The sequence below is a fragment of the Anabrus simplex genome, chromosome 1 (genome assembly GCF_040414725.1).
Source record: "Anabrus simplex isolate iqAnaSimp1 chromosome 1, ASM4041472v1, whole genome shotgun sequence".
Lineage (NCBI taxonomy): Eukaryota > Metazoa > Arthropoda > Insecta > Orthoptera > Tettigoniidae > Anabrus > Anabrus simplex.
This window is the reverse complement of record NC_090265.1, coordinates 893,894,924-893,911,057: the sequence shown is the minus strand read 5'-3', so window position 1 is coordinate 893,911,057 and position 16,134 is coordinate 893,894,924. Positions and strand designations below refer to the sequence as shown.

The 16,134-nt window shown below is 37.4% G+C and overlaps 1 protein-coding gene across 1 annotated transcript in view; it reads right to left on the bottom strand.

Annotated features, from left to right (window-relative positions):
* Positions 1–2,849: 2,849 nt before the first annotated feature.
* Positions 2,850–16,134, bottom strand: part of spg (dedicator of cytokinesis spg) — a 783,360-nt gene continuing 770,075 nt past the window's right edge. Inside the window, exons 37-38 of the mRNA XM_067136588.2 lie at positions 15,425–15,504; positions 2,850–10,689 (exon numbers count right to left, since the gene is read on the bottom strand). Coding sequence (XP_066992689.2) covers positions 10,288–10,689; positions 15,425–15,504 — 482 coding nt within the window. The 3' untranslated portion in view covers positions 2,850–10,287. The remainder of the gene's footprint in view (positions 10,690–15,424; positions 15,505–16,134) is intronic.

Here is a 16,134-nt window from a genome sequence, read left to right as displayed (position 1 = left end):
AATTTTTCACACTGCCTCCTGCAATGCTAATTTTTACTTCATTTTGATATGTACTCTTCTGAAGTAATTTTAGCCACAGGGGGCTAAGTCAAATAACAGGGGGAGATGTTGAAGTGTAGGAAAATCCATGTTTGACGAGAAACTCTGTAACCAGTAGGAACCAATGTGCTCACACATGCAGCGCATGTTAAGATCCTCAATGAAAATGCGCTGGCAGATGGTCACTCATACCTGAGCTGAGTTAGCGATGTCTTCAATTGTTTGACAATGATTTTGGTGAACACACTAGGTGACACAACTTAAGATCTCATCTGTCCATGCAGTCACACATCGACCAGTGGCTCACTAACAGTGATGGATTCTTGACTCTCTTTAAAACGCAGATGCTACTCAAAACACTTTTAATCTCACCATTGTAGAGTCACTGTACACTTGCGGTATCACTGTGAAAGATTCCAAAGCTACTTTTCCCCGGCGCTGACAAAATTCAATGTTTGTACGCTGTTCCTGAAAGTCCATGTTTCTTAGTTTAGAGCACAAGCATGACTATATTGTGTTTGGACAGTACAGAGACTTTTCTCACTTACAGTTTGAGGCAGTTTAGGTGTGGGGGGAGGGTTGTAAGTTGGGAATGAATGACCTTCAAGACATTTCTATAGCTACAGCAAGTATACCAAATGTCTGCCTACCTGCCTTGAGTCCTGGACTTTCCTAATCCCTTTTTGCAAAACTAAAGTGACCATGCCAGATACAGCAGCATTCGAGCCATGTTAGTCTTTACCAAATTTTGAAACTACAGATTCACGTTCCCTTATCCCCATTCGTTTGTGGCAACTGTTTGAAAAGAAGAGCAGAAAATGTCTCTCTTTTCACCAAACACAATAACACTAGAAGAAAATGTGCTTACAAGATGCAGTAAGTACCTGAACGTTTCAACCCTATTGCATAAGAGCACATTTCAATCAAGTTCATACAAACCCATTTCCTTTAACCAGAAGTAAATGGTTACTACTAAATGTCATATAGGAATATCAAGTTAATCTCTTCAGTTTCAAATTATACAAATTAACCAAATGTTAATATTTGCTTGCCACTAGATGATTTTGTGTTTACACAAGACTTGAAACCATAGAACTAGGTATAATCATGAAAATAAATGGAAGGAGGCACACCACAGTCTTGCTAATCTGGCTAATACATCAGCAGGAATTAAATCTTTTTCTTCTATCATATTCCCTAACTTCTTTTTCTTAACTCTTCTGCATCTTTTTTGTTAGCCAAGCAACATTCCCCGGTGATAGTCAGCTGCAGCACACCATGTTGTTTCTTCCGGCCTTGATAGCCAATCCTTGCTTGCTGCAAATAAATTCACTGATGTCAAGTTCTTTGCTAAATGTCACTGCTTTTTCATTTATTATTAGGCCAGTGATAGGAATTATTTTACTGTGTTGCTGTATGAACCATCTGTAAACAGCTGGATCACACTGAACATTCTCACTCTTTCACATAATTTAGTTACTGTGCATTTAGCTTGCATACTGTTTAATATAGTTCTCCTTCTGTTTTATATCATAAACAGTTGCACGTCCAACATTGTATTCAGCAGCAATGCTTTCTGGGAAGAACGTCAGCCTAACTTGTATAAAATGTTCAGTTTCTGCTTCATATCTAAGGTATTGTATGATCTCCACTTATGTTTATAATGGTTATGGATGAAATTCTAAAGGAAACAAAGGTGACATATGGAAGGGATATGAAAATTATTGATGTTTGCAGATGACATAGTGATCTGGGGAGTCAACAATACAGAAGTGCAAATTCAACTAGAGGCTTTAAATGACCATACTGAGAAATATGGTATAAAAATCAGTGTGGAGAAGAGCAAAACAGTGGTGATGACAAGAAGAAAAATAGAAGGGAAAGGAATCATTAGTATCACGGGACAAAACATTGAGAAGTGAAATAATGCAGGATGTAAGGTTGGATAAGGAGATCAGCAGAAAGATACAAGTGGGAAATACATTCTACCAGAATGCAAGGAACCTGGTGTGGAACAGAGACGTTCCTATGAAATGTAAAGAGATAATGTACATGATGTACTAGACCCCTATGCATCAAAGACTTGGACTGTGACAGCAAGAATTCACAGCGAGGTGAAGTTCCTGAGGAGTATGGTACGGCAGACAAGGAGAGACAGAGTAAGAAATGTTGAGGTCAGAAAAGAGATAGGGGTAGGAAAACTGAGTGATAGGCTGAAGAATAAATTGAGATGGTTTGGACATGTTATGAGGATGGAGGAGGAAAGGATACCAAAACAAATGTTGGAGGCTAGATAGAAGGATAGAGGGAGGCCCAGAGCAAGATAGATGAACTTTGTCAAGAACAGTATAAGAAAACGAAGACTGGACTGGAATACAATTACTGAAGAGGAGTGGTGGAAGGTGAGGCAATGGTGGAGAAGTGCCATCAATACTACGACAGGAGTTGGCAGGAGCTGGACAAGGGGAAATGAAATGTTGATGATCTAATGTAATGTGCCTTCCTTTTAAAGCCGTGACACTGTACTCTAACTGAAGCCACAATTTAAAACAACATTTTTAGCACATTGTTGATGTCCAGTTAATAGCTATAGCACAGCTATTGACAGTGATTTATAGAAATTCATCTCTGCCTGTTTGACGTCATGCCTAGAAGCCAGATTACCGAGAACTGGATGAGCAAGAGTCTAGTATGTCTCCAATAAAATCCAAAATTCAAACACTAAATAAGTCATTTCAAAATGTTAACTATTGGTTGGGATAGAAAGGATAGAGGAATAGAATGTTAGAGAAACTAGACTTTGGTGATACCTGCAGAGGAATCAATTTACTAATAATGTTTATTTCTCTTTTAAATTTGTAGTCACATTCACACAATGGAAGAATACTACATATGTATAAATTCATCCTCCACTGTATATTGGCTCATCATTGACAGATTTAGTTCAATCTATGGGAACTTTTAGATTATAATCTCAAGAAATGAAACTAAGCTTAATGTATGGAAATGCAGGGAAATAGTGCAGAAATGTGCCAATATACATAGGAATAAGCCACTTTCACACCTCAATTTACAAATTCCTGTATCAATATAATTTTATTTTAAAAATAACTTTCTCTCTTAGAAATATTCCAGTGAAACAACAAAAATACTGTAATGAAAGGTTTCTCCATATAAACTGCCAGGCAGTGTCTAGTGACATTTTAAGTTATAAACACAAGGAATTATTACAAATTGCTGGAATGAAATTCAGTCTCAAAAAGCAATACTGTCTTTTCATAATTATTATTATCAAGAAACTACAAATACAGAAACAGGGTTATCTCACAAGTGCTGTATTTATTTATTTCTAATTTTGAAACTGAGAACTGAGCAACTTTCAGAAGCCACAGATCTACAGTATTATGAAACAAACATTAGTTGTTTTACCCTGGCATTATGATTTAAAATGTGGGTTATATAATTTTACTATAAAATGATGACCTAATTTGAGAAGTTGAAGACATAGGTAATAGAAATATCTGTAAAATAAACTGATAATTTTGATCAAAATAATAACCACACGCAGTGCTTTTCTTCTGGCAGAAAAGGTGCCATTACTCATCACGAAGAGGTCATTACAATTAATGTCTACACTTTAAATATATCCTCCAATATACCTTTATCATCCCTAGGTCGCCTCTTGCTTTTGATATCAACTTGGAACAGCCATAAATCCACATATTTGATAGGGTTGAACTGAGTGGGATGAGGTCCTATATCCTGATGAACATCAATGCAAAAGTCATTTGTACAAGCATAGATGACCTAGATGAAGATTCATTTGAGGGGAAGCCCCTTTGCACATTTAATGGAAGACATTGAAAGTATGCCCAAAATATGCTTTAGAGGAAGTACTATGTCCAGGACTATATTTTCTTCAAGATATTTGTGGCAATCACTGTTTCTCTTTTATTTAAGCAGAATTTGTGTGCTAATTTTCTAATTTCAAAGCTGAAAGTCAAAATCAAAACTGAATACTGAATTTGAGTACACAGTATCATGTCAGAATATTTATTACAGATTTTGTTGTCAATAAATCACATCTTTTTTTTTAAATTCAAGAAAATGTGCACGTACTCTGTTGTGTACCACCAGAAGAAAAGCAATGATCACATGTAAAATAATTAAAAACAGAGTAATGAAAGCTACCAGAGAATACAAACAACAATGTTTCACTGTTCTTCTGCAAGTAGCTACACATTTTAAACTTAAAATCTTTGGTATACCCATAATAGCTAACATCATTCTGAGCTCTTACAACGTATCACTAACACTCACTACCATACACTCTATCACTTAATAATTTACATGTTTTAATTGCATGCCTCTGGGATGTATCAAATAGAGATAAATGATAAATAAACTGACAAAAATTGCTAGAGGCAAACAGGTTTTTTAAAATAACAAAATTGGAGTTTTTTTGCTAGTGGCTTTACGTCGCACCAACACAGATAGGTCTTATGGCGATGATGGGATAGGAAAGGCCTAGGAGTTGGAAGCGGCCATGGCCTTAATTAAGGTACAGCCCTACCATTCGCCTGGTGTGAAAATGGGAAACCACGGAAAACCATCTTCAGGGCTGCTGACAGAATTGGAGTTTTAGTACAGACTTGGTATGTTAATAAAAAGCCATCTTCGATTGTATGGATAAAGGGCTCAATGCAGCAATCATAAATGTTCCATTGGTAGATCACCAATTTAAAGGCAGTTAATTTGTATTATTCAGGTATGTGAAGTAACAAGACCTGGCCAATCTGTTTGTCTATCGGCAAAATAAAGTTATAACAATAAAAAAATTAAAAAAATAAAAAAAGACAAGAAATACCGTACAGCACAATATTTTTGCACAATTTGTTTGCTACATGCATGCCTGTTGTACATATCATTTTCAGTGTTTCTTGCCACTCAGAAACAGCACCAAAATGAACAACAATAGCTTCTGCACACACCTGTGCCTTTTTATAATATTCAAAGCCTGAAACTCTGACTTATTTAACATTTTTGCAAGTACAAGGGCTTAGCTCACCAGAATGAGTCCAGAAGTAAGGATGTTCATAGAATGGCCATAAATAGAAAACAACAAACTATAACAGCTCACTGATTTCATCCTAGCCTGCTATTTGTTTGTTTCTCCATATGTCACCATTTATGTTTTCATAACCATTCCCTTGTCATGTAAATATCTTAAAATTATTTTTGCTATAAATATTTGATTCCTGGTCAGGTCAGGGATTTTTACCTGGATCTGAGGGCTGGTTCAAGCTACACTCAGCCTATGTGAGAATAACAAGGAGCTATCTGACAATAAAATAGCAGTTCTAGTCTAGAAAACTAAGAAGAACAGTTGAGAGGATTCATCGAGTCGCTTCTTAATCTGCAGGTCTCCAGGCTGAGTAGCTGTTGCTTGGTAGACCTATCTAGCAGTCGCTTGGTAGACCCATCAGGATTGTAGCAAAATAGTTTGGTTTTTCTAAATATTACTTTTCTTATACATTTTTGTTATTTTCAGTTTATCACTAAATATTACAAGAGCATTGTTGATCACAAAGTTAACACCTCTCCTATACGTTATCTACTTAATGCCAATCATAATGAATTGGCAATGAACTTGACTTGGTGCTAAATCCTTCAATGACCTTGTCTACCTTAAACTTGTACCTATGCATGAATACTTGTTTTCCTATCATTGTACAAGCTGTCCTGTTACAGAGTTTGAGGGCTACATTGAATCATATTTACAAAAAGTACCGATTATAATCTCTTGAAGAATAGTGTATTATTTCTGTTTTGAACAGTGGAAGACTGTTTGTCTTGACCTAATGGACAGTTTCTATTTTATTCAAGAAAATAACTTTCACTGGGACCAATCTTTTTTTCAAAACAGGCATTATGTTTGCTTGTTCAGGTTCCAGTTTGGACAGATTTCAATTTATCATCATAACTAATGAAGGAGGATTTATTTTACATGGCCTTCAGGAGAAAGACTTGGGAACACATAAAATAGGAATTCCTTTCACACTATTATTAATTAAAAGAATACACAAGACCTAGAACACAAAGACAAACCAAGCAAACATATTGAACACCATGAAGCCATAACAGAGCTTTATAACGCCTGTTCAAAAAATAACTGAACTTTGCAAGTACCGAACCAATGTCATGTTTTAACTGTTTCTGGCAAGTGCACAGATATCTTTCCTTGCAGCAATTTCTGAAACAATTAGTTTTCATGCAACAGCTGTAAGTTTGTGAGTGTGTCGAGTACATGTTGCGACTGTTGGGATGTCTAAATATTATGAGCAACGTTTCAACATTTGCTTCTGCTTCAAACTGGGGAAAATGTTTACTGACATGTAACAAATGATGAAGACAGTTATTGGGGATTCATCGAGACTGAAAGTGTAGCAGGTTAAGTCAAATGTAAACGTGCTGTTGATGATTTTAAAAAAATCAACAGTGTTGTGCACCATGAATTTATATCTGACAGTCAAACAGTGAACTGCTGATATTATCTGATATTATCTTGGAACATTTGAGAGAAAATGTCAGGAGAAAATAATCAGAATTTTAGAGAAAATACTCCTGGAGCCTTCACCATGACAATGCCCTAGCTCAAACATCGCTACTGATTAGTAAATGTTTAACAAATATGAAGACAACTGTGCTTCACCATTCACTAACTCGCCTCATCTAGTTCCAGTAGAAAATTTTCTGTTCCCTAAACTTAAATTCACCCTGAAATGACAACAATTTATATCAAATGAAGAGATAAAATTGCAATTACAGGAGGAACATGCATGATCACCCAAACTGCCTACCAGGACTGCTTCCATAAGTGGAAGCAGCATTGGGAACATTTTATTAATAGAGGAAGATAGTACTTCGAAGGAGACAAAGCAAATTAGACTACAAGTAATCCCCCTAAATAGTTATTTTCAAAGTTTGTTAGTTTTTGAACAGGCCTCGTATTAATGGAATGCTATCCTATCAGTCCTGGTTCCCCCCGCCTAACATAACTTTTTATTGCTGAAAACAAGTGAAGGGCAATATTCATCTTTCATTACAGTAGATTGGTTAACATTGATATTTCATTCAAAATAAAATTAGAGAGAAAAAGAAGATTGTGCCACTGATACAAAATGATTATCACATTCCTAAACATATTAATATAACGATATATATATTTATATATAATAATATATTTGAAATTTTATCACCATATGATGCTAAAGTTCAAAGTCCATCAGGTGATTCTACATTTTAAAAAATCACATTAGTTGATGACTAGTTTCAATGATAATACTACAGGAGTAATAGAAATATTTACACATGTACCGTCAAGTTGGAGGATAAAAGGCAAAGTCATACACTTGAGCACATCACCTCAAACATACAAACCTACTCCATCTGGGAGGAAAAAAGAGAATGTGATGAGAAATATTTTGCTTTAGTTGAACCAAAGTAAGGAACATTTGAAGTATGTCTTTGTAGTTTTGAAGATTGCTGCATAAATAATGGATATGTTTAACTGTCAGGAATGCTTTCATGTCCAATATAGGCAACCTGAACAATCTTCCTTATATTTTACCCTACATGAACAAGCTGCTAAAATATAAACATTCTTTCTTACTACTATGAAACCAATGTTGTAATAAATCTGCAATCCCATAATTCTTTAGGAGAGGTTACAGGATTTGTTGGACGGAAAATTCTAATTCTTTCTAAACATCTTTTAGAAATAACCCATTGAATATACAGGATAAAATAATGAACTTCATGAACTTTGAGTTGTCCTTACAACAGTGTAGAAAGAAATCTCATCCACAGACCAACATTTATTTGCCTTGGTTTATTCCAAAATGCATGTCTGCATATCTTGAATTATATACTGTTTGCCATTAAAATTGTAACATCACAAGAAGGATGCATGTAATAGACCCCCCTCCATTAGTTGTTCAGTCAAGTGGTGCAGCAAGTATGTCAATGATGACCTTGAAAAGCAATATATAAATGGAGGTCAGAGAGCTGCACTGTGATTCGCTGCCATTCATGTGCACGATGGAGTTAGTATGTCCTGTCAAAGAACACAACAACCATATGGACAGATTGCTGTCTTTGACAATGGGACGATCATGGTCTATCGGGATTGTGGTTTATCCTACCATGAAATTGGTTCTTGGGTCGGAAGAAATGCAACCACAGTGGAGTGGTTATGGGATCAGTGGGTCAAGGAGGAACAGGCTGAGCGGCGATCAAGAAGCTACCGACCCTGTTGCACCAACAAACGCAAGGATAGACATCTTGTGTGCATAACCATTACGAACTGTACAACCACATCAAACACCCTTGCTCAGGATTTCTGGCGTGTGACACACCAATTTGTGTCCACACACATGGTTTATTGCTGTCTATAGCAGCGGAGCACCTTGCCCTGGTGCCCGTTACTGCAGCTGTCACTGACTGCTCACCACAGGCGCCTGCAGCTGCAACAGTGTGCGGAACATTCGGCCTGGAGGGAAGAATGCCATACCATCTTCTTTGATGAATCTCGCTTCTACTTGCAGCACTACAATAGTCTTTTCCATGTCTGGTGGCACTGTAGCGTATGCCTAGCCAAGTCCTGCATTATGCACCGTCACATTGGCTTGCACCTTGAGTTATGGTATGTTATGGTATGGTATCGGATTCCAATTCTACTCGCAGCTAGTCTGCATCCCTGGTACAATGATCAGCAACTGTTACATTGTGGAGGTGCTGAAGACTGTTGTCATCCTATATCTTGAAGGCTAGCCTAGGGCCAAATATCAATAGGACAATACACATTGTCTGACGGTTCTTGGATGAACACCATGTCACATTATTTCCTTGGCCTGCACATTCACCAGATATCTTGCCTATCGAAAACATGTTGGTCCATGGTTAGATTATGACTGGCCTGCTGCAGGACACCTGCGGGCATGCATTGGAGAAACATGGAGGAGACATCCCAGATGGACATTTCTCCTCAATGCTGCATTGTGTAATAGCAGTTACCACTGCTAGTACTGATTTCCCCATTTTCTGAGCATCATACAGAGCTGCAAAGGTGATCATGTCACTTATGTATGATTGGAATTCAGTCCAATAAAACTGGTTGTGATGGCTCACGTCCCTCTTGGTGTTGCAATCTGAATGGTCAGCGGTGACTCTCATAGTCTGCACAGTTCTGCATAGGTCACTGTCAATTTGGCAAAACATCAGCATGAATATGAAAGGCAATGAGGAATCAAATCTTCAACCTTCCACAGGATAAGTAGAAAATACTACAAACAGTTCTTGAACAGGGATCAAGCATGGATTCCTCACTATTCAACACCTGAGATATGAAGGGCATTTAACAAACATAACTACAAATTATCAAGTTCAATTATTTTGTTTTGTTCCTTTTGAGTTCAGTATACGAAAAGAAGAAAAAAAGGAAAGGAACTCGGATAGTCACAGTAAAAGTGGAAATTCATTAAAAAAAATTACTTAAATTTAGTTTATTATGTCTGTAACATAATGTGCTCAATTGATGAACAATGGAATGGAAAGGGAAGGAATGATTGATCTGAACGGAATGATATGATATGGAACGTGTAACAGCTACCATGGATAGTTAGGCCGAGTCAGATACGCCATAAAAGAGAGTTCTGACCACAAGCTCTAAGCTTCGTTCTGTCTCTTATAAAATGAGCATTTTCACTGCTGTCCAGCTAGTCACCTGCACAAACACTAGGCTACTAACTCATCAAAGTAATTACACTTGGGATACAGCTGAGAGTATTTTGATGGTGACAACCCCCTCCAGAGGGTATCATCCCAATATGAGTATCAGAAGGTGGCTTACAGACAGCAGAAGTGTTCAAAGCCAACAGCTAGTGGGTTTAACTTCAGATTCTGCTCTGTGTCTCACAGATGCAGGTTCTGTAAATAAACCATCGACAATGTATTCCACTTACTCTCAAAGAAAGCATATTTGGTTTCAAGAAATAAATTTTGTACTAAACATTAACCATTAAGTATGGCTGACATCGCAATAGATTTTGACATTAAAACTTGTTTTCTCTCCACATCAGAGTGAACAAACATCACACTAAAAATGAGGTATGGATGTCACATTGCCGTAATTAGGAACCCACGTGTTGACTAAGATAATAATTTTGGCTCTTTTTGAACCTTGTGTATTCACGAAGGACTTCCAGTCTTTTGTGTCACATTTTGGAGCTTCGGAACTGAGTAGTTTTCAACAATGGGTCCTTCCACGAGAGAACTTGTTCGACGGTGGTGGCGTTCTATTGTTCCCTGTGGAGTGACTGGAGGGGAACCTGGTGGGAGGTTGACTGTTAGGGCTTTAGGAGGGATAGGAGGTGGAGCAGGACAGGACTGAGTGCGGGGAGATAAAATAGGTGGTGAAATGTTCATTTCACCTCGTCGGGCGGGCAGCTCAAAGTCTTCGTATGACAAATTGTTGAAATTATTTGTAGGTGTGGTGTGGAACTCAGCATAGCCTGAATCACGTAGATCATGTTCATTCTCAGACTCTCCAGCTTCCAAAGAATCTGCATTCATAATTACTGGGGATGAAGTCTGGAAAATAATAGAGTTTTTGATTTTAAATCATATTTACATCAAATAAACAATACAATTAAAAATATGTTTTTACTATAATTGTTGTATTATAATTCTGCCATCACCCTTCTACATGGATATCAAATAAAAATTATTTTTCTTTTTTTACTAGGGGCTTTACGTCGCACCGACACAGATAGGTCTTATGGCGACGATGGGATAGGAAAGGCCTAGGAGTTGGAAGGAAGCGGCCGTGGCCTTAATTAAGGTACAGCCCCAGCATTTGCCTGGTGTGAAAATGGGAAACCACGGAAAACCATTTTCAGGGCTGCCGATAGTGGGATTCGAACCTACTATCTCCCGGATGCAAGCTCACAGCCGCACGTCTTTACACGCACGGCCAACTCGCCCGGTCAAATAAAATCTATTGTACAGTTGTACAGTAGCAGTAGTTAACAGTAACAGGGCCCAGCTCCTGTCCCTTAATCCAATCACTTCAGGTTTAATGGTCCCACGCGCTCGCTTAGAAATCAGATTAAATCATTCTCAACACGAGTAAGCTGCCCGGTCAGAACTACGGTGCACTGCTCCGGAATAAATACCATAAGCGGAAAAGCAACCAGAATTTTCATGCACAGTTTTCAGTGAAGCATTCAAAATAATTGTCGTCAACAACAATGATGTTAGAACGAAGATTTTTTGTAGTAAATCTTGAAACGTTTGTCTCTCAAAAAATTGGTGTCTCAATACATTTGTCTTTGTTCCAATATAATTGGATGCAAGGCTTACGAATCTGGGACATCAGATGCAGAGGGTAAAGTAAGCCTCAATTTTATCGTCATTAGTGTCAAACCAGTTTTCACTGCTTTTTTTTTTTTTTTCCAGGTGAGCCCGATAATTCTTCCATAGCGTAAATATTTGTTTCCTGCTCAATGTGAGAAACGACGGGTCCATAACCTCCAAGAATACACACAACTCTGATACAGAATTATCTAAATATTTGTCTCTCAGTTCTCCTGATACCCCTGAAGAGCCTGTGAAGTGATGAAATATTGATTGGTTATCTCTAGTACAAACCCACATCCAGTCACTGTTTAGGTTACGCACACAGGGATTTAGGCATGATTTCACTGTCACTCGTATCAGATGAAACATCACTTTCACTTTGAGTCTCTTCTTCAATGTTATCTCCGAATCTAAAATACTTTCAATTAACTCAGCAATAGCATTGCTGTCTTTTGCTTATACCCCGCCTGGAGCCATGGCTTGGAGAATGACTGACACCTATGAAATGTTTGTGCTTTCAGAGGCTACAATTAGGCAAGAAATAACAGTGCAAGTTCTTAGAAGAAGAGCTGTAAACAAGCCACATTCCTGTTCTATTGATAGAAATTTGCAAAAAGGAAACCCTTGCAGGGGGTGATCGAAATATAAGCTAGTACATACGACTCGGCAAGTGGTGCATGAATGTCTTGTAATTTGAGTTTAAGGCCTGGCCAATGCTTGTGTAAATGTCAGGTCAAATGAGTTGAATGGGTTAAGCTCAACACTCCCTGTGAAAAAATTTGAAGTCTACACTGAAGACTAGACTTGGCCACTATCGAACACTTTACATCCCATTTCCTTCATTCCTAAATTCATCATAATAAGGTCCTTGAAGATTTGACATTTCTATGCAATGAACTGCATCAGTATTAATTTTCAATCAATAGGTCCATTCATGGTTCTTCTGATGGTGGTGGTGGCAGTGGTGGCGATTATTATTTTAAGGGAAAGTACAAATAGGAAACCATCCCCTATCATGGTTCTACCTTCACTACGGACAGTGTTAATAGCTGCATTACTAAAAACATTTGAAATCAATGAAATTAAATTATGGTTTCCTTCTAGGAAACATACTTTTTTATATAAGCCAAAGATAGGTATTTACACAAATGGAGGCACCTGCTTCTCCTAGTGCACCATCACTGCATTGTCCTACATAGGAGGCTTGCAGTGGTGTCTCAACGGCACACTAGCACCAGCGTCTTGGAAAAGTGTAGCATTCCAACTGATGAGCTCAATGCTACACTCAGTTGAAATAGCCTAAAGACTTAAAGAGCTTAAATGTTTTTAACATTTGCAATGGATGAAATTAAATTATGGTTTCCTTCCAGGAACCTTATTTTTTGAGATGCATTACTGTTTGTCTTGCCACCTGGACCTTATACCTAAACTCATCATTTGGTATACCTGCTCATTGGTTTTATGTCCCAATAGTTACTTGAATGCTTTTCAGAGATGTCAAGGTTTCAGAATTTTGTCCTACAGGAGTTGTATATAGTTATAATAATCTCTCCCACCTTGCACTTGTAATAGATATTGACAGTACCCTGTTAATTTATTTGTATTTTAGAGATGGTAATCCAGTAGCAGGATCAATATAATATCGATATACCATGTAAGAAGAGTGTGTGTGATGGTTAAAAATAAGTTACAAATTTCTTGGTGTTCTGTGTTATAAATGTGAATCATTATTATCAAAACATACAATGTATGGGTAAATCTACTGACAAAAGGCTGCTGAGTTTAAGCACCTTCATATACCACTAGACTGAGCCAGGTTCAGACCTACCAACTTGGGCTCAAAAAGCCAACTCCTGTACCATCTGAATCAATCATTTCAGTCATGATGATGATGATGATGATGATGATGATGAACATGTGTTCTTGTCAACAAATGATACACTTAATTTGGTTACATGCAAAATATTACTGTACTGTCTGTTAAAGAAATTACCCATATCTTTACTACAATGTTGGTAAACAAATGGTGCAATATTATAGCAAAGCAAAGCCAAGCCAAACCATCTCCATGAAGGACCAAAGAGGAGTGAGAGGTAAATACTTCCATTGTCTGTAACCTTGACATTAAGCAGGATAGAATGGTTAACACTATGCCAAGCTGCCTTTGCCACCAGGAATTAATCTAGTGCTCATCTTGGTGTAGGCTGAATGAACCTCATGGCCATGGGTGTAATATAATATCATACATCTGCTATCTAAAATCAAATAATTCTTTTAAATACGACATTCTTGATGGGATAAGTATGATCCTAGAGAATAGTATCAGAGCATTTAGTGCGGGTTTAAGGACTCAGAAGACAGTGGGATTGTATCCCATACTTAGACATTGTTACTTCCTCACTTCATTGTGCAAATCCCAGCATACCTATAGACCTTTAAAAAAAAAAAAAAACCTGGACTAAAGGCATACAGACCTTGCAGTCACCTTATCTTAATCTCACCACAGAGTACATAGATGAACTAATTTTGCAGAGGTAAAGAGAGGCCAATTTAGGATTTCTTGGAAACAAGTTATCACACACTAATGTAGAAAAAAAAAAAAAAAGCAGCACACACACACACACACACACACACACACACACACACACACACACACACACCAGTAGCAGCACTTTAGCCAGCTGAAAATAGGAATTATTAAAATAAGCAATTTATTGGCTTATCAGCTAATTCTTTCCCTTAACAAAATTATTAGTGGAAATACACACAAAATGTCATTTGTCGCAGCTAACCAATTTGTATAGCGCCATAACAAGTAGTGGAGACTTTACATGTGCAGCAGAGGTAGCAGATGTATATATTTTTTTGCCAAGGTCATGGACACTGAGGTATAATTCACCCGCTTGCTGCTTATTAGTTTCAGAGTGTGTAGTCAAACAGTAAATGATTTTTAATTGTATAATCACACCATACTTCTATTTAACTGTAATACATGTATAATATTGTTCCTTTGGTGAAAGTTTTATTGTATAGTATTGAATCAGAATCTCAAAAAATTATTACTGCACTTAAGTTGGTAAGCTGTCAACCTTTAGCTCTCTGTCGAAATTTGTCACTGTTTAGGTTACGCACACAGGGATTTAGGCATGATTTCACTGTCACTCGTATCAGATGAAACATCACTTTCACTTCGAGTCTCTTCTTCTTTTTCAGTTTTGATGTATACTGTATACTTCCAACTCTGCACCTGCTATATCCCACTGTCATCTGCATATTGAATATTGTTGATCAGCATTCTGTTGGTGTTGATGCTGTCTTTGATAGCATTGAGGGCTGATTGGAAAATGTGTTTGGATCAAAGGTGACAGTATACACCCTTGTTTAAGTCCCCTCTTTATTTTGACCTCTTCTGTTGTGCAATTCCTGACTCTGATGTTAGTTCCCTTGCCAGTAGAGAATGACTATAAATCACAGATCCTTCTCATATATGCCCAGGATTTTTCAGGATTTCAATCATCCTCTCATGCTAGACCTTGTAAAAAATCATTTCAAAGTCAATGAAGCAGAGAAAGACACTGCAGTGAACATCAAAGCAGCGCTGCACCAAGACCTGAATGCTGAAGAGAGTTTCTTCCGTTCCAAGCCCATTCTTAAAACCAAACTGGGAGAAACTGATACTCGCTTCTATCAGCACACAGATTCTAGCATGAAGGATGCGAAGGACAAGCTTCAACATGTGACTCACCAGGCTGATTGTATGGTAGTCGCAGCATTTTTTCGCACTCAGTTTCTTCGGAAGGGTGACAAAAGTTTACTTCAGCCAGTCATATGGAATACTGCCGCTGTCGTACACTTCAGTGAATAACTGGCACGGTAGTGAGATCCCCTTGGGGCCTGACAACTACACAGATATATATAATTAGATAAATAATTATTTCAAAGAAACAATTTGTAAGGAATACTTTACCTTCTTTATCAGTCTCTTTGGAGGTGCTGGAGGAGTTTGACTTGTATCAATGAAGAGTGCTGTGCTACGTTTGTCTGGGGCTAAAAGACAGAACAGTTGTCACTGAATTATTCAAAGAATCGACCATGAGGAACAATACTAAAACACTTTTAAATATCTCAGAGAGGGACTATAAAATAAAGACACCTATGGCAGGAACGAGTGTGACCCAACTCAGCAAAAATCTTAATATACCATATTTACTCCTGTAATTAATGCTCTTTTTTAACTAAAACTATATGTGACAAATCCAGCTTCATAAATTATTCATGTAATTCTGACATATAGAATATTATTTACAAGGAAAGGAAGATAAACATAACCATACATATATACATTACCATTAAGAAAAACACAAATTGATCATCATTTGGCATAAAATTATCGCATCAGTTTTCTTCTGAATGGCCAAGAACATAAGCTTACATCTGCTAAATGAAACACATGGGTCTGAAGCAGCCTATGGTTACCAGAAAGATATTCTTCCAGTCACAAGCTAATAATAGCAACTGAAGCAAAATAAATACAAATTGTCCAAAGCATCAATCACATTCGTATATAACGGCACACCGGCAGAAAGAAGAAAATCCTTTCCTTTATGTGTAATTCATCGTCGCTTCTGCAGGAAGAATTGCTGCTGCCATTACCACATGAATCTTTCCAGAGCAAAT